The sequence below is a fragment of the Oratosquilla oratoria genome, chromosome 7 (assembly GCF_046742065.1).
Source record: "Oratosquilla oratoria isolate Oo_2021 chromosome 7, ASM4674206v1, whole genome shotgun sequence".
Classification (NCBI taxonomy): domain Eukaryota; kingdom Metazoa; phylum Arthropoda; class Malacostraca; order Stomatopoda; family Squillidae; genus Oratosquilla; species Oratosquilla oratoria.
The window spans coordinates 10,313,534-10,333,157 of record NC_134783.1 but is presented as its reverse complement, the minus strand read 5'-3'; the positions used below and the strand labels follow the sequence as shown (position 1 = coordinate 10,333,157).

The window sequence follows — 19,624 nt, the reverse complement described above, 5'->3', positions numbered from 1 at the left end:
AGAACACTTCTTATAACATTGGACATTAGTAAAGCTTTTGATGCTATCCCCCACCACAACCTAACAATTAAAATATATAACACAGACATGCACAATAACACCAAAAGATGGCTGGCCAATTATCTGGCAGGTAGGAATGCATACGTGTCATATAATGGCCAATCATCGCACATCAGAAACATTAAGAATGGAGTACCACAGGGCTCTGTTCTATCCTCCACGCTCTTTAATCAATACATGCATGACTTACCCACACCAGACACCTCAGAAATACAAATCTCTTCCTACGCAGACGACATAACAATCACATGCACACATCGTAACACAGACAAAGCTGCAGAAATAATCCGGCCATACCTTGATACACTCAACACATGGTTCATCACAAACAAACTCAAAATAGCTCCAACCAAATCTACAGCAACACTTCTCACCAACTGGACAAAAGAACACAAATACACACCTCATCTCTACATCAACAACACTCTAATACCACACACAAACACACCGAAAATTCTTGGTGTAACATACGATACATCCATGTCTTTCAAACAACACATCACAAACATAAAAAACAAATGCACACCTAGACTTAACGCACTTAATTCAATCGCTGGAACAACATTTGGACAAAACAAAGAAACTAATACAACAATATACAAACAATGCATACGCTCAGTGATGAATTATGCGAGTCCTGCATGGGCTCCTAATCTCAGTGAGACACACCACAACACCCTTCAAATCATACAAAACAAAGCCCTAAAAACAATTACAGGCTGCACAAATACACCTACAGACCATTTACACCATGAAACAAAAGTCCTCAAAGTCAAGGACCACCTCGACATGAGAGGCACAGAAACACTTGCCGCAGCCACAAACACATTGCACCCGCTACACTACATAGCAGAACACCCACACACACCAAGAAACATTAAAACAACACCCAAAGACCTGTATCACACACAGATACTCTCTTCTCTTCCTCCACAACCACCAAATACCAGCCTCCGGAAACATATTCATAATCATATCACTCACCGCTCCATTAACACACTGAAAGACAACACACTGCTGCATGCCAGACCCCCTGATATCCACCCTTCTGACTCCTCTCTCCCAAGAAAGGACAGAGTCCACCTGGCCAGACTGCGGTGCGGCCACCACCCAGCATTTCTAAGCTACCAAAAGAGGCTGGATGACCACATTGTGAACAGCTGCCCAGGATGTAACACTTCACCCCATACCATACAACACATAATGGAAGACTGCATTATACACAATCATGCACGCAAACAACACAACATACACTCTATAAAGGATTTGTGGGAAAACCCAGTTTCGGCTATGGCATTCCTTGGGGAGACGGGACTGCTTGGACAGACAGTCTAGGGAATGACAACAACAACAACAACAACCTAACACAATTAACATGGGTACACTTGCATTCAGGACACCATCCAGCATTGGAACTGTACTACATATGCTTTTACTCAAGATTGCTAGACATAATACAAGAAGAGATGACTGGGCAGATTGTGCCTTCCTGGACCTACAAAAGGCTTTTGACGAAGTACCACAAAAAACTACTAAGAAAAATTGAAGTAATAGGTGGAATACAAGGAAAATTATTGGAATGGATGGAAGACTTCATGGAAGGAAGGAAAATGAGTGATACTTAGAGAAAAGAACTCAAAATGGGTAAACATGATAAGTGGAGTACCCCAAGGCTCTGTGTTGGCTCCGATAATGTTTGCTATTTACAGACGCTCCTCTACTTACATTCATTCGTTTTACGTTTTTTCGATTTTACATTTGAACTGACTGTAAAAAAAAAAAATTGTAAAAAAACATTTTTTGAGTGAATTTTTTTAGTTTGGCGCGCTCTCCGTAGTTCAAACGATACTTGCGCATGACGCTGCGTCCATTGTTTACATTGCACAAACGACAAACTGAACATGCCTTGCCTCATCCTCATCCTCCACCATCTCAATTTATGTTGCTTGAATTTAATTTATTTGAAATTAATGTTATTATTTTACAATGTTATGTGTATAATTAATGATTTAGGGGTGTTTTATAAGATACGGTAATAGAATTTACGGATGTATAGTACAGTAACAACTTATGTTCATTTTCAACTTACAAAGGATTACAAAGGCGGAACATAACAAACGTAAGTTGAGGAGCGTCTGTATATAAATGACATGGACGACGGAATTAAATGCTATATAAAATTCTTTGCAGATGATACAAAACTATTGAAGAGAGTGGGTAACAAAGAAGACTGTAAATCTTTTCAGGGAGATCTGAACAAAGTCTGGAATTGGAGTAAAAAGAATGAAATGAATTTCAACATTAGAAAATTTAGTATAATGGAATTTGGAAAAAGCAAAAATAGAATATCCGGTCAATACAAAATTGGAACAAAAGAAGTTACAAAAGTAAACTCAGAAAGAGACCTAGGAGTGATCATTTCAAATGACATGACACCAGACAAACATGTAAACTAAATAGTTAGAGAAACCTACAACTTAAGATCAATGAAAGTGGCCTTTGACCACATGGACCAGGAAATGGTAAAGAAAATCCTAGTTACACTGATAAGACCAAAATTAGAGTATTCAGCATCACTATGGACACCCAGTACAAAAAAAAAAAAAAAAAAAAAAAAAAACATTAACTAGAAAGAATTCAGAGAGCACTAACAAAGATGGCACCAACACTCAGCATGTTGACATATGAACAAAGATTGGACAAACTAAACTTATTAACTCTGGAGCAAAGAAGAGAAAGAGGCGATTTGATAACCATCTATAGAATTATGAAAGGGATGGAAATCCTTGATAGGGATGATCTACTTAAATGGGGCAGAAAAAATACAAGAGGACACAAGAAGAAACTTATGAAGGACAGTTACAGAAGAGATCTGAAAAAGAACAGCTTTCCACATAGTAATAGATACATGGAATAAATTGAAAGAGAAAACAGTGAGTGCTAAAACTATACATGACTTTAAGAAAGAACTGGATGCGGAAAGATACAACTGTGAGTCTCTATGAGCATAGCTCTTTTCCTGCAAAATACAACTAGGTAAATACACAACCATTCTCCACTCATCCTTATCGTCTGTCTTCTTCCTTCCTTCCTCAATAGACAACTCCATCTTTCCCAACACCACTTTTACCCCATTCATCCATCTCGTCTTTGGTTGTCCCCTCGTGTTCACGCCATCCACCTCTGCCTTCCTCACTTCTCTTACTATTCTTTCTTCACTCATTCATTCCATATGTTGAAACCATCCCAATACTCTTTCATGAACCCTATCTCCCAACTCATTTTCCACCCCCACTCTTTTTTTTTTTTTTTTTTTTTTTTTTTTTTTTCTCCTCCTCCTCCTCCTCCTCCTTCTCCTTCTTCTTCTTCTTCTTCCTCCTCCTCCTGACATGCTGACTCACCTGAGTGCTGCATTCCATGCGTCAAATAGGCCCTGTTTGGGGTATTGGCTGCATGTTGTTATGGCAAAGTAGCATGCATACAGTTGATACTTTAGGGTCTATATGGGGTGCCCCTACAGACCAGAGCCACATATAATGTCTGTGATAGAGGAGGACTCTGCTCACAGAGAAATGATGAAACTTTTATTATACTGCTACTGTCCCTCCGTTATGCTGTCCCCCAACCCCTTGTTGCTGTCCTGTACCATTTCTCTGAATTTCATTTCCTTGTTTCGGCTACAAGGGGAAAAGAATACTGCCACCAAGTATTTCCACTTGGATCGTAAGAGGTGAGAAAAACGGGACGGGGATTGGGACCAGGCTTCCTTCTCCCTGTAGCCCCACAGGGGACATTCCTAAAAAAAGTAAAGGCATGAGCGGGTCTAGGAGTTTTCCAACCAGCACCCTAATGTTTGAGTTTTTTAATGTGCATGGATGTGGTACAGATGAGAGTAAAAGGGAAGAGATAGGTAGTATGTTTGTGAGAAGAAAGATGGATGTGTTGGCTTTGAGTGAAGCTAAGTTGAGAGGGAAGGGCAAGTGTGAGTTTGGGAGTGTAATTGGGAGGTATTCAGGAGTGAAGAGAGGGAGAGAAAGGGTGGCTATACTAGTAAGTGAAGAGATAGGTAAACGTGTAGTGGAGTGGAAGGAGATTTCCTCAAGGATAATGTGGATGAAGGTGAAACTGGGAAAGGAGATGTGGGTTTTCGTAAGTGCATATGGGCTTGGTAGTGAGAAGAGTGTAGAAGAAAGGGAGGCTTTTTGGATAGATTTAAATGAGTGCATAGAGGGATTAGGGGGGAATGTCAATGTAGTAGTATTGGGAGACCTTAACCCCTTCCATACGGTGCCGCACACGTAGGCGTCATGGACTTGGATCTCGGTGGCAGCAGCCAATGCCAGCCGTACGACATGTCGTAATAATACTCGCATCATAAAATATAGTCACCGCTTATATCGATCGTTCTCTCTTCACCCGTGAATTTTGATAACCATAGAAAATGCGATTACAAAAGAATTAGAAAGAATGTCATTATGGAGGGGCGACTACAATAAATATAATCAAGACGCCGATATGGCAGCCTCGCGAATACACTCGCTCCCCATGACGCCTACGTGTGCGGCACCGTATGGAAGGGGTTAATGCTAGGGTAGGAAATGAACCAATTGACACAGTGGTTGGGAAATGTGGAGTTCCAGGAAAGAATCGTAGTGGAGAGTTGATGGTAGAGATGTGTCTAGAAAGAGAGTTGATGATAGCAAATAGAGTATTTCGGAAGAAAGTCAAGCATAAGTACACATGGGAGAGGGTGGTAGATGGAAGGGTGGTAGATAGAGCATTAATGGACTATGTAGTGGTAGATAGGAGCATAATAGGAAGAGTTAAGGATGTACATGTGCTAGGGGGAGAGAGTGGGGGAATATCAGATTTTTTGGTGGAAGGTAAGTTGTGAGTGGAGGATATATGGAGAAAGAGGAAAAGGACAAAAGGTAGGGAGGTGCTTAGAGTGAACCCTTTACATGAAATGGAAAATGAGAAGGAGTACAAGAAGCTGAAAGAGGAGTGGGAGGGAGTGAAGAATAGAGTAGAGCTAGGAGTGGAGGAGGAATGGGGATGGTTCAAGGAGGGAGTTACAAAGTGTGCAAAAATGGTGTGTGGAACAAGAAGGATGAGAGGAAATAGAAGGAAGGGTAGTGAATGGTGGGATGAGGAAACAAAGAAGGTTGTAGAAGAGAAGAAGCGAGCTTTCACAGATTGGTTACAAAAGGACGAGGGAGTCGTATGAGAGGCACAAAGAAAAGAAAAGAGAAGTAAAGCACAAGGTAAAGGAGGCAAAGAGGAGAGCAGATGTGAAATGGGGTAAGAGTATGACAGAAAATTTTGAAAGTAATAAAAAGATGTTTTGGAAAGAAATTAAGAGAGGAAGAGGAGGAAAATCAAGTAGAGAAGAAAAGGTAAAAGGTGTAGATGGAGAGATGATAATGGAAGAGAAGGCAGTAGGGGAAGATGGGCAGAGTATTTTAGTGAGCTGCTAAATGTGAAGGATAGGGAAGGAAAGATAGTTGCAGTGGGAAATGCTAAGAAAATGAGAGTGATGAGTGAGGAAAATGGAGGAGAAATAAGGAAGGATGAAGTGAAGGCAGTTGTTAAGATGATGAGAGCAGGTAAGGCACCTGGTCTGGATGGATGCCATGCAGAATGTCTAAAGAAAGGAGGTACAGTGATGGTGAGGTTATTTAATGGTTTGCTGGAGAGAGGGAAGAGTGCTGGAGGAGTGCCTGTATAGTTCCGCTTTACAAGGGAAAAGAGGACAATTGTGAGTGTAGTAGTTTTAGAGGGATTAGCTTGTTAAGTGTAGTTGGGAAGGCTTATGGGAGGATCTTGATTGAGAGGATTAGGAGAGGAAGAGAGGGAGTGTTGTCAGCAAACAACTGGCTTATCTTCCAATTTTCTCCATTTTCTTCAGCCATCTCCAATCCCTGGCTCGTTACCCTTGCATTTACCTCTTGCACATTGAACAGCCATGGTGACATGACACATCCCAGATGAAGTCCTGCATTTACCTCAAACCACTTACTCTCTCCATTGTACTAAAATAATACCAGCATAGAATAGGCCTGGCCACAAAAACCAACTGCTTCAGATGTAACTATTACACAGAAAACAACAAATGTATCCTATACTGTGTTGCCCCAGCCCTACCCAGACAATGAAACATTTCTTCCTCAAGTGACATGTGGGCTAATCTGGTGGCTGTTGCTGGTTATATGGGAGCCAAAGTTCTCCTGGAGGAGAAACCTGGGGCAAAGGATTGATTGATTGATTTACCAAGGTGTTAACAATAGGTTTTCTTTCCTCTTAGGTACCTAGAAGAAGCTGTTATGAACCTGGACTGTGACCATCCTGTGACTCAGGAACATATGCGTTCCGTCCTGCAGGGTTTTCAGCGGCAACTAAGTACATTTCTTTCCACCAACCCTTCCAACAAAAAGGTCAAATTGCTCCTTATGGCTGTCAACCATCTCATAGCCACTTAAGATGGAGCACATGAAGCTGCTGGAACAGCAGCAGGAGCTTGGAAAAGGGATGGCTCTCTGGGGGTAACAGTATAATGTGGTCACCACGACAACTGGGAACTTTGTAGTGCTTATTACTGTTGCAGTTGCCTTGCCCTGGTGTGAAGGATGCAGTTGTGACTTCTGCAATGCTGTCCTAGGTGTCATGGTAATCAGCCTAGGTTGCCTGTGTCATTTAGATATTGCGGCTAAAGATGCCATCAAAGTGAATAAGAACTATGCTTGGGTGATGCTCAGAAGGTCAAATTGCAGTCATATGGGAATGAAGTTAACTTCTTGTTTCATGGGCTAACACTGGATAGCTGCCATATTATAAGTTGTTAACACTAGTTTACACCTTATGATTTCTGGGCTACTATTAGAACATGATAATGTATAGACTACATGTTCACCACCTTGAGTACCTGTGGATACCAGTATGACCACCTCACAAGTAAGGCATTAATGTGAAAAGGAAACATTGAGTTTTAAGTGGTGGTTGTAAGTGTAATGTACAACCAACCCAGCATGTTTGCATTCCAGAAATTGGTTCCTTGTTGCTGTGGTAGCACTTGTCTTTGGAGTAGCAAGTGTTTTGTGGTATCAGCTTAAGAGACGTTCATTGAACAGAACAGTATATTGCCATTTATTGCACAGAGTTATCAATATATGATAGTTGTGCTTTTCCCATAACTAACTATATATATACATAGAAGAAAAACTCCAGTGTTGATGGTTATAGTGATTATTTTCCTCCCCTCCTTTTTTATACAATACTTCCTTTTTTAAGTTGCCAAGTGACAAAGCAAACAAGACCTAGGTCTTTTGAGTGATAAAATTCTTAATTCTTCTTATCAGTCTGTCAACTATGTTTCTTCCTGACTACATATCGCTTGAATGGTTTACCTACACATATAGGTTTTGCAAATACTTCATGCACAGAGGAGCAAAACCTTAGTGCAATATCAGCATGAAAACCTTATACATTGCATGCCAAACCTCTAAAGTAGATTTCTATTTGAATATTGAGTACAGAGTAAATAGATATTCAAATCAGTCTGTCTGAAATGTCAAATTATTTTAAAATTCGTTAAGGAAGCTTTGTCCACTTTGAATAGTACTGATGTTCCTGATTGATTGAAAAAGTCATAGGAAGGAAGAGTTGATATTGTGAAGTGGTGATCCTGCTGAAATATGATATGATATTTATATACACCTGACAATGATGATGATGAACAGCAAAATAGTAATGGCCTTATTGTGGCCCACCAAATATCACTGTTTACAGCCAGGTCTTTTAACTCTCATAGATAAAATATGGTGCAGAAGTTTGCATATGTATATGTTGTAAGATTTCTGTGATTTCTCTTATTAATGTATTTTTATGCAACTTTTGATAGATTTTTATAATGTGGAAAGTGGTTTTCATCAGAATGTGGGGAACTCTAAGAAAGATAAAGGCTGCTGCTAAGCTAAAGGGTGCAGTGATGCACTGATGATAACAGCTTCATATTTTTGTCATAGAATGTAAGATGGAAGCCTCAACTCTTAGGTGTGGAACAAATGCATTCACATTGCATTTATGGTTCTGCCCATAATGCTGCCTTAGCAAGTTGGTATATATCCATAAGTAAACAGTATTTTAATTTATTATAATCTTTGCAAGGAATACATAGCTTACATGAAGATGTGATAAGTAGATAGTGTTGCTGTATTTTATTTAAATTTTTTGTCATAATTATGAATGGCTTGAGAGGAGAGCACAAGTAAGAAGAGAGATTGGAGGAAGGAATGATGAAGAGTAGATGAAACTGCTGCACATAATGTTTAGGTTCCTCAGATTTGTGTAACCAACCACCTTGCTCACTCACATCTGTTGTTATTGTCTTCTTTGGAGGGATGACATGTACATCTTAAACAAGTTCCCAACTGCCCAGCTGCAGCCTTCCATTAGGACCCCACTTAACACCCTGAATGGAAATTCCTGTGGTATAACTACCATTTGCAGCTTGGGCTTCAACCCTTGTCATTTGTCTAAAGGCTTAACAAAAATAAAGTTTCTATCACTTTTGAGTTATTTGGTATCATTTCTTTCTATATAATGTTAGGAAAATGTATAATATAAGGTAGGCTGTGTACAGTTATTAGTTACACATAGTCTATTATTACATGATTTATTTATAGTTATATATAATTTTTTTCTACCGTGTTTAGTTGCTGGTGGAACGTTTGTAACTAAGTGCTTTATGTTTTATATCAATAAAGTCCAAATATAATATTTAAGGATTTATTGTGACCTTTTTTATCTCAACTTTACCACCCACATGACTGCAGCAAGGAGCAATACTACCTTGTTTTGTACACTGTAAAAGGTGAGTAAATGGAGCAGAGTAAGGGAACTTGGGGTTCCGTTCTTCTGCTTTTTTATTACACAAACTGTCAAAAGTGGCAAGAGTTATGCATGGGGGGATGGAGAGGGGGGGTCGCCGATTTAATGAAGCGGCCTTGCTGTGGATGTGCTGTCTTGCGACACTGCTTCTGACCCAGGGCAGTGGACAAGGTGCAGGGATGACCCGTCACCCAGGAGGTGCTGAGATAAGAGGGAGGGTGGAGGGGTGTGGAGTGTTTTCAGGGATGGAATGGGTGGGAATGATTTTATGCCTTTTCCTTTTTGGCTACCTCCCTTGTAAGGGGGAAAAAGCCTTGGTGTATGTATGTATGTATGTCAAAAGCAAAAGTATGTTTTGACACATCCCACCCCTTTATAAATGGGATACCGAGGCCATTGTGTGCTTTTCTGTGTGTGTGTATATATTATATACTTTTTTCAGAAACCATGGGCAAATCAAAAGAATGATATACTAAATGTTTTTGTCCATTATGACATCTTCAGAGTAAACAGGAAAATCAGGGAAGGTAACATATACACAGAAATAAGAGAGAAACTAGGAAAAGTCACATCAATTCACTCCATGGGATGCTGTTACATAAATGAAAATATAAATATACACAGTACCAAAATATACATAAATACATACAAAATTACACATATACAAGCCAATATGAATAAAGAGTGAATAAATAAATAGATGGATTGCAAGTTTTGTGGACAACAATTGGTCACAACAATCCACTCCATGGGGAGCTGTTGCATAAATAAGATACACTCAACCCTCCATTTAACTGACAAATGTGTGCAATGACCAGTCTGTCCCTGCCAAATGTAAACAGAGTGGACCAGATAAGTAAATAATGGGCAAATAACCATTGTTGGCAATTTGATATGGTATACATTTATTGGTTTCTTTTACTGTGCCTTAAAATGATATGGTAATATTGTATCATTGATTGATTTAACACAACAGGTAAATATGAAGTAAATGAACAGAAATAAAGTTCTTTCTTGTGCGGCATGGTGCCAGTGGCGGCGCCAGGGGGGGGCTTGAGCCCCCCCAAAAAAGTGGTCAGCCCCCCCCCCCCAACTGAAATGAGCAAATTGAAAATTTAAAACGCTCATTGAAATAATTTTATCAAGTGGAATTTTTAATTGCCAGGGCTAAAGATTTGTCAGCCATCAGTGCTAGCCCAACCGTTAACCCCCTCCCCTTCTGAAATGAGGATAATATATGTGTATTATCATATTATTATTAGCCCCTCAAAAAATTTGCTCAGCCCCCCCCCTTAGCCTCCCCAACTAAAAATTCCTGTCGCCGCTGCTGCATGGTGCAGGTATGGGTTGGTGTATCTGTAAAATATGCAACAACAGATGAATGACTGATTGGACAACTGTATTTACCTAGTTGTAGTTTGTATTTTGTTGTAGCAGGATCAGAGAAGGGATTGAGGAAGTTAGTGACAGAGTTTGAGGTGTGTGAAAGAAGAAAGCTGAAGATAAATGTGGGCAAAAGTAAGGTGATGAGATGTACATGGGGAGAGTGACAGCAGGCTGGAAGTGAGCATAAAGGGTGAAAGACTGGAGGAAGTGGATAGTTTTAGATACTTGGGTGCAAATGTGGCAGGAAAGGGAGTGGAGGTGGAGGTAGAATGTAGATTGAGAGAAGCAAGTAAATGCCTTGGTGGATTAAAAAGTGTAATGAGAAATAGACATTTGGGAATAGATGCTAAGAGGAGGTTATATGAAGGAATGATTGTGCCAACAGCAATGTACTGGGCAGAAACACGGAAGATAAGAGAGAAGGAGTTTGAATGTGTTTGAGAAGTATGATAGGGGTTACTAGGCTAGATAAAGTGAGAAATGAGGAGGTGAGGAGGAGAACAGGGGTGGAAAGGGAGCTGGGAGATAGGGTTGATTGGGATGGTTTGGACACATGGAAAGAATGAGTGAAGAAAGATTAGTAAAAGGAGTGAAAATAAGGGGGCGTCCTAGGATGAGATGGATGGATGGGGTGAAAGGGGCATTACAAAGAGGAATGTCTGTGGAGGAAGGATGGGAGAAGACAGAAGATAGGGATGAATGGAGAAGGGTTGTGTATGGATGATGCTGTGATGCATGAGGGGGAGTGGGTGGGATATGGGAGGTGAGGAAGCATGTATGAGAAAAAATTTGATGCAGCCCGAAGGGATTTCTCCCCGTCTTCTCCTTTTCTGCATGATGGGATGGAGGGGGGGTTGCCGAATTTATGAAGCAGCCTTGCTGTGTCATGCGACACTGCTTCTGACCTAGGGTAGTGGACAGGATGCAGGGATGACCCGTCATCCAGGAGGTGCCAAGATGGAGGGAGAAGGGTGGAGGGTAGTGGAATATATAGGAAATGGAATGGGTGGGAGTAGTTTCTATGCCTTTTTCTTTTTGGCTACCCCCCCCCCACCTTGTAAGGGGGGAAAAGCCTTTGGTATATGTATGTATTTTACGGGATGAGAGCTATGCTCATAGTGACCCGTTTTCTTATCTCTCCACATCCAGTTTGTTCTTAAAATCGTGTATAGTTCTGGCATTCACTGTTTCTCTGTTCAGTTTGTTCCAGACATCGATCACTCTATGTTGGAAGCTTTTTTTTTTTTTTTTTCTTCAGGTCTCTTCTATAACTGCTGTTCTTCAGTTTCTTTTCATGTCCTGTTTCTCTTCTGTTCCACTTTAATAAGTCGTTTCTATCGAGAACTTCCATCCCTTTCATAATTCTAAAAATGGTCAACAAATCGCCACTTTCCCTTCTCTGTTCTAGTGTTGACAATTGTAATTTCTCCAGTCTTTGTTCATATGTCAGATCTGACAGTGTGGGTGCCATTTTTGTTGCTGCTTTTTGGATTCTAATTTTCTTGTGTTCTTTTTTGTGCTGGGTACCCACATTGATACAGCATATTCTAATTTCGGTCTTATCAGTATAACTTTTTTTAACCATCTCCTCATCTATGTAGTCGAAGGCCACTTTCATTGATCTTAATAAGTTGTAATTCTCTCCAAATAATTTATTTACATGTTTGTCAGGTGTCAAGTCACTTGAGATGATTACTTCTAGGTCCCTCTCTGAGTTTACTTTTTTGACTTCTTTGTTTCCAATTTTATACTGTCCCGAAACTATTTCCTCTCATTTTTTTTTTTTAAATTTTACTTATTGATTTTTTGTGTGGTATTTTGTCAAATGTTTTCTGCAAATCTAAGAAGGAGCAATCTGCCCATCCATCCCTTTCTTGTATTATCTCAATTAATCTCAAGTAAATGCAGATTAGGTTTGTGGTACATGATCTTCCACTTCTAAAGCCAAATTGTTTGGGGTTTATTATTTTGTTATCTTCCAAGTGTTTGGTCCATTTGTTCCTGATGACCTTTTTGCATATTTTTACTACTGTGCTTGTGAGGGATACTGGTCTGAAGTTTGTGGGATCTTCCCTATTTCCTCCTTTATATATTGGTACTATGTTTGCATCTTTCCAATCTTGCGTCCCCTTTCCCTCTTTGAGTGAGAAAAAATTATCTTGTATAGTTTGTCAGTTCATCTATACACTCTTTCAGTATCCAATTTGCAATTCCATCTGGTCCGTGTGTAGTATTTGGTTCGGAACAACGGCAGGACAAATGAAAATCAACACAAACTATCTAATCTCTTTTGGTAAATAGCCACAAGGTGCGACACTAGAAGTGTCACATGAGAAATATAGGTGAAGCTCGGACTAAGGCCACTGCTTAGTGGAGCTTATGGTTGTAGCTGGACGTGGAGCCTAACGTCAGCGATGCGGTAGCAGATGATGATGGCGAGGCTCGATGGGACGGCTAGAAGGCTGAACGAAGAGTTGTTGTGTGTGCTGGTAGTCACAGTTCTGATAATCTCGGCGAAACGCCGACCTTTTAAAAGAGGCTGGCGGGAACGTGAGGAGCTTTGCAAGTTCCTGATTGGCTGACCGCTGGCTGGTCGGGACGTCCTTGTGACTTACGCTTGCCAACTATGTGTGTGACGGGTCGTGGGATGCGTCACGTTACTACATCACTCCCCCCGCTCTTCGAAAGCGGGCGTCGAGGAGGATAGGGAGCGACGCGCGCGACGTACTTGAACCCAAGATCGAGAGAATACAAGGTCTACTCAACAGCTAACCAATAATTAGGTCGTTTGCGCAGTGACGTCACTAGAAGTACCTGGCCGAGGGTTCGTAGAAATTCCGGCATCAGTCCAGGTGTGGCTGGAGTCGGGAACGTGTCTCCGTTTTCTTTTATAATATTTATGCGTAACTAAAATAACTATGCCGTCCCATTGTGCAGTTTCCGGGTGCAGAAAAACACATGTGAAAGGGTCTGAAATAACTTACCATAGATTTCCAAAGGATGAATATGTGAGAAATAAGTGGATTACGTTTTGCAAACGAGCAGAAAGATTTAATCCAGCCAATTCTTACATATGCAGCCGGCACTTTGAAGCAAATGCATTCCAGCGACATTTGAAGTACGAGTTACTTGGCATTCCCGTTCCTACATCCCAAAAGAAATTTAAACCTGGAGCAGTGCCAACACTACTATGGTGAGTACATCTCGCAAACCATTGCCATTAGGTCACGGTTTTCCTTGTTATTAGCTGTATATTGTTTTATTATGTCATACCTTTCGTGCATTTTGTATTACCACAGGTGGCACATTAACTTATATTATATAAGTTAATGTGCCACCTGTGGTAATACAAAATTATTTCAATTATGTAATATATAATTGAAATAAGGAAATGCGATGTCGGTATAGTAAGAAATCTATATTTTGCAGCATCCCACGTCTCGACTGCAGGTGGAGAGCAGATTGTGATCTCTGATGCAAGTCAGCCACCTCACACCAGGTCTTCCAATAGCAGAGGTTAGTATGCAAGATTTATCAGTGCAATGAAAAAATATGTGATTCAAAGTCAGTGACGAAAAGTAATCTCGTAATGCTAGGGGCTTTCCCTGTATATACTATTGCAAAATTGTAGGCATTTTTTTTTTTTTTTTTTTTTGGCAGCATCCCACGTCTCGACTGCAGGTGGAGAGCAGATTGTGATCTCTGATGCAAGTCAGCCACCTCACACCAGGTCTTCCAATAGCAGAGGTTAGTATGCAAGATTTATCTGTGCAATGAAAAAATATGTGATTCAAAGTCAGTGACGTAAAGCAACCTCGTAATGCTAGGGGCTTTCCCTATATATACTATTGCAAAATTGTAAGCATTTTTTTTTTTTTTTTGCAGCATCCCACGTCTCGACTGCAGGTGGAGAGCAGATTGTGATCTCTGATGCAAGTCAGCCAACTCACACCAGGTCTTCCAATAGCAGAGGTTAGTATGCAAGATTTATCTGTGCAATGAAAAAATGTGATTCAAAGTCAGTGACGTAAAGCAACCTCGTAATGCTAGGGGCTTTCCCTATATATACTATTGCAAAATTTTAATCCTTTTTTTTTTTTTTTTTTTTTTTTTTTTTTTTTTTTTTTGCAGCATCCCACGTCTCGACTGCAGGTGGAGAGCAGATTGTGATCTCTGATGCAAGTCAGCCACCTCACACCAGGTCTTCCAATAGCAGAGGTTAGTATGCAAGATTTATCAGTGCAATTAAAAAATATGTGATTCAAAATCAGTGACAAAAAGCAATCTCGTAATGCTAGGGGCTTTCCCTATACATATTATTGCAAAATTGTAAGCAGTTATTTTTTTTTTGCAGCATCCCGCGTCTCGACTGCAGGTGGAGAGCAGATTGTGATCTCTGAGTCATGGCTACCAATACACAACATTTTTGATGCTAAAGGTTAGCAGTACAATTCTCCACATTTGTACAAGTGTTATTAGAATAATTTTCCCTTAATATAGTTAGTTATACTTTGCAAACAAATTTCTTCATTTTTTTCTTGAAGCTTCTGCAGATTCTAAGAAATGTCCTATACCTACTTACCTGCAACTCCTCATGCCCCACCTAAAATCTTTCCCTTCCCACTTTTCTCTCTCATTGCACCCTTCCCCCCTTTTCTTCATTCCCAATAAAGGCTTACAATAGGAAATTAACTGTTAAAATCTTTTCAGAACACCCAGAAGATAGTAGTAGAAGAGATCCTACACTTGAAGAGGAAGGCATCATCCTGAGAAAAAGGAAGTTTTTGGATACATGTGAGATGACACATACTGCTTTCTTGCATGACACCATACATGCATTAAAGCAGCAACTTGCTGTTGTTCATATGGAAAGGGACAATTTTCTTATTGAAAACAGAAAATATCAGGAGCTTATTACTATTCTTCAAGGTAACATTAAAAGTGATATTGCCACTGTTACATCTGATATAAAAGAGAAATTAAGAGCTCACTTTTCAGATACTCAAATTAAATCACTACTTGAAGGCAAACACAATGTAGCAAAGTGGAGCGATGAAGATCTAAGTCAAGCTGTCAATTTCCTTGTCTTTCTTTTTCACCCTGTCAACATTACAGTTACACACGCACAGACACACGCGCGCGCGCACACACACACACACACACACACACACACACAGACACACACACACACACAAGCACACACACACACACACACACACACACACACACACACACACACACACACACACACACTTCAACGAATGGACGGCTTAGAAGACGTTCTGAAGAAAAGTGAAGTCTGTGGATCCCAACGCAAAGAGAAGTGCCTAGTGTTTTTGCAGGGTGGGGGGGAAATTGCTCGTGGAGTAGTGGGAACGTAGGGAAAGAGGAAAAGGGGAGGGATTACTGAGGGAAATGGAAGGAAATGAGGAGGGAGTAGACTTTGACCAGCCAGACAAGCGGAAGGTAAACAAAAGACTTAGCGAGGATCAAATGTCTAATAAAAATGTAAAGATTAGAAGTATAGAGAGGAGCAATACAGAAGAAAGTGACGAGAATATGTTCCAGGGATTTAAAGAGGGTGGGGGGGACACATCCGGCCCCCCCCCCCCCCCCCCCCGACTGATAAGACTAGAGGAGAGAGTTGATAAGGTGATCGAGGACTTGGAGCGTAAGTTAGGTAACGTAGACTCCATTTTTCAAAGAATTGAAAGGTTGGAACAACTAGAGAAGGCTAACAGAAACTTAACTGAAGAAATAGAGGACCTAAAAAGACAGTTAGGAAATGTAAAGGAGGAGAATGAGAAATTGAAGAAGAATAGTAATGAAAACAGAGAGAAACTAGCTACAGAAGCTAAAAATTGGAGAATAACTCAAGAAGGGAATAAGGTTTCATTCACTGACATAGTCAAACAGCAATTGAAAGAACATAATGAAGACTCAGTTATTAAAGTGATGAGACAGAAGGAGAATATAGTAAGAGAATTAGCTGACAAAAAGAAATGTATAATTATATTAGGAATGGAAGAGAAACATAACCCAGATAGAACTGCAAGAATCAAGGAGGAAAATGAAAGAGTAAGCAGTTTATTAAAATTAGTCCAGGAAGATGAACCAGAAATTATAAAGGAAATTGAGGAAAAATTCAGACTCGGAAAATATAGTACAGATAAGACCAGACCAATTAAGATTAAATTCAGGTCACAAACAACAGCAGAGAAAATTCTATCCAAGACAGGGAAACTAGCAACAAATGATCAATATAAAAAGGTATGGATAAAAAGAGAAATGAATAAGGAGGAAAGAGAGGCAGAAAAGCAGAAAAGAATTGAAGCTAAGGCAAAAAACGAGGAAAGAACGGAGTCAGAGAAAGAGAGATTCTATTGGAGAGTAGTGAACATGAAAATAAAGCAGTTCGACATACTAAAGAAAAACATAAGGGAAACAGAGAATACAATGGAAGTGGCAGAAAACTAAGAGTGTCTTACACAAATATAGATGGATTGATAACAGGATTGAATGAACTGAATGATTATTTGAAAGAAAAAGAACCGGACATAATGGGAATTGTAGAAACAAAATTAAAAGGCCCACTACCACCCAACAGTGTAGGACATGATACATACAATTATTGGATTAGAAACAGAGAGAAAAAACAAGGGGGTGGAGTTATGTTCCTGACTAAGAAGGATATAAACGTGAAAGGTGTCATATATGGAAAGAATACAGTAGAGATGATTATGATAGAAGTGGAAGACCGAGATAAGAAGAGCAGAAAATTTGTGATCAATTATGTGCCTCCGAAAACAGCCTCATGGGAGGAGAGTGAACATAAAAGTATGTTAGAGGACACAAAGATAGCATTAACTAAAATAATGGAAGACGGAGGAAGAATAGTTATGATGGGCGACTTTAATTGCAAAGAAATCTGCTGGGAAGAAATGACAGTAAAGAGTGGTGATGACTCATGGGGAAATGCTCTACTTGAGATGATTACTGACCATTCAATGACACAATGGATACAAGAGAACACTAGGTATAGAAATGAAGAAGAACCATCGAGGCTAGACTTAATAATTACATCTGAACCTAGAATAGTGGACAAGATTGAATATAAAACACCAATAGGTAAAAGTGACCACATATTGATTGAACTGGAACTTAATGAAGAAAAATATATGAAAAGAAATGAACAATATAGAAAAGGAAGAATGATGTATGAAAAAACAAACTTTGATAAAATAAGAGAATTCTTCCAACAAGAAAACTGGGAAGAAATATACAAAGAAGAAACAACAGTGGAAGAGAAATGGAATATCTTGACAAAAATTTACAAAAAAGGAGTGGAAAAGTATGTCCCAAGACAAAAACAAGAAAAAGAATATGTAAAATGCTGGTACAACAAAAGTTGTAGGGACAAAAAGGACAAAAGAGACAAAGCCTGGAACAGATGGAAAAAAGACAGAAGACCTGAAAAATGGAAAATATATACTGGTTATAGAAATGAATATGTACAAAAGTGCAGAGAGGAAAAAAGAAAATATGAAAAAGATGTTATAGAAAAGTGTAAAGATCAACCAAAACTATTCTACAGATTTGTAAACAATAAACTGAAAAACAAACAAGACTTAGAGAAATTAAGACAAGGAGGAGTTGAATACACTGAGGAAATGGAAATGGCAGAAATTATGAACAAACATTTTAAATCAGTGTTTACAAGGGAAAATATACAACCTGAAGAGATTGAGTGGAAGGAAAAAGTCCCCCCTATGGAAGAAATAGAAGTAACAAAGAATGAAATATTGACACACTTGGGTAATTTTGATGTCAGAAAATCGCATGGGCCAGATGAAATAGCAAACTGGATTCTGAAAGAATGCAGGAATGAACTGGCAGACAAAATACATAGCATAATAAGCAGTTCCTTAAAAGAAGGAAAAGTTCCAGAAGATTGGAAAAAAGCAAATATAGTACCTATATATAAAGGAGGAAATAAAGAAGAACCTACCAACTATAGACCAGTCTCTCTAACAAGTACAATAGCAAAAATATGTGAAAGAATTATCAAAAGTAGATGGGTAAAATACTTGGAAAAAAACAACGTACTAAATCCAAGGCAATTTGGATTCAGACAAGGACGATCATGCGTCACCAATTTAATAGGTTTCTATTCAAGGCTAATAGATATAATACAAGAAAGAGATGGATGGGCTGATTGTGCATTTCTAGACCTAAAAAAAGCTTTTGACAAAGTACCACATAAGAAGTTGCTTAAGAAATTAGAATATGAAGGAGGAATACAAGGTAAATTGCTAAATTGGATGGAAGACTTTTTGCAAGAAAGAAAAATGAGAGTAGTGATAAGAGATCAGCACTCAAAATGGAATGAAGTAATAAGCGGTGTCCCGCAGGGAACAGTTCTGGCCCCAATAATGTTTGCTATATATATTAATGATATGGATGAAGGAATTGAAAGCTATATGAGCTTCTTTGCAGATGATGCAAAATTACTGAAAAGAGTGAAAACTGAAGAAGATTGTGAATCACTACAGAGAGATCTAAATAAAGTACAAGAATGGAGTAGGAAGTGGGAGATGGAGTTCAATACAAAAAAGTGTAGTATAATGGAATTTGGAAAAAGCAAAAACAGAATAACAGGATCATATAATTTGGGAAAAGAAGGAATAAAAAAAGTAGAAAATGAGAAGGACCTGGGAGTCATTGTTATGAATAATATGTCACCTGAGAAACATATAAATAAGATTTTTGGAGAAACTTATAATTTAATAAGAACAATCAAAGTGGCATTTACATACCTGGATGAAGAAATGGTGAGGAAAATCCTAATCACCCTGATAAGACCAAGATTGGAATATGCAGCAACGATATGGTCACCAAGTACAAAAAAATGTATAAAAAAACTTGAAAGAATACAAAGAGCAATTACAAAACTGGCACCAACACTCTCAAAACTATCATATGAAGAGAGACTACAAAAACTTAAACTACAGACACTAGAGCAAAGAAGAGAGAGAGGAGATTTGATAGCTATTTACAGAATCATGAAAGGCATAGAAATTACTGATAGAGAGAATCTGATAAAATGGGATGACAGAAATACAAGAGGACACGGAAAGAAAATAAAAAAAGACAGCTATAGAAGAGATTTTAAAAAGAACAGCTTTCCTCACAGAGCAATAGACAGTTGGAACAAGTTAGATGAGAAAGTGGTGTGTGCAAAAACAATACATGAATTTAAAAATAGTTTAGATAAAATGAGATATGAAGACGG

General features: G+C 39.1%; 2 protein-coding genes across 5 annotated transcripts in view; both read left to right on the top strand.

Moving 5' to 3' along the window:
* Positions 1-8,835, top strand: part of Ge-1 (Enhancer of mRNA-decapping protein 4 homolog Ge-1) — a 166,085-nt gene extending 157,250 nt beyond the window's left edge. For all 4 annotated transcript variants that reach the window (XM_076187801.1, XM_076187800.1, XM_076187799.1 and 1 more), the window contains one exon: positions 6,365-8,835. In XM_076187801.1, coding sequence (XP_076043916.1) covers positions 6,365-6,539 — 175 coding nt within the window. In that variant the 3' untranslated portion in view covers positions 6,540-8,835. The remainder of the gene's footprint in view (positions 1-6,364) is intronic.
* The window catches only part of LOC143026744 (uncharacterized), a 29,737-nt gene continuing 17,075 nt past the window's right edge, over positions 6,963-19,624 (top strand). Inside the window, exons 1-7 of the mRNA XM_076187514.1 lie at positions 6,963-7,011; positions 13,762-13,848; positions 14,063-14,079; positions 14,196-14,304; positions 14,464-14,550; positions 14,687-14,770; positions 15,043-15,396. Coding sequence (XP_076043629.1) covers positions 6,963-7,011; positions 13,762-13,848; positions 14,063-14,079; positions 14,196-14,304; positions 14,464-14,550; positions 14,687-14,770; positions 15,043-15,396 — 787 coding nt within the window. The remainder of the gene's footprint in view (positions 7,012-13,761; positions 13,849-14,062; positions 14,080-14,195; positions 14,305-14,463; positions 14,551-14,686; positions 14,771-15,042; positions 15,397-19,624) is intronic.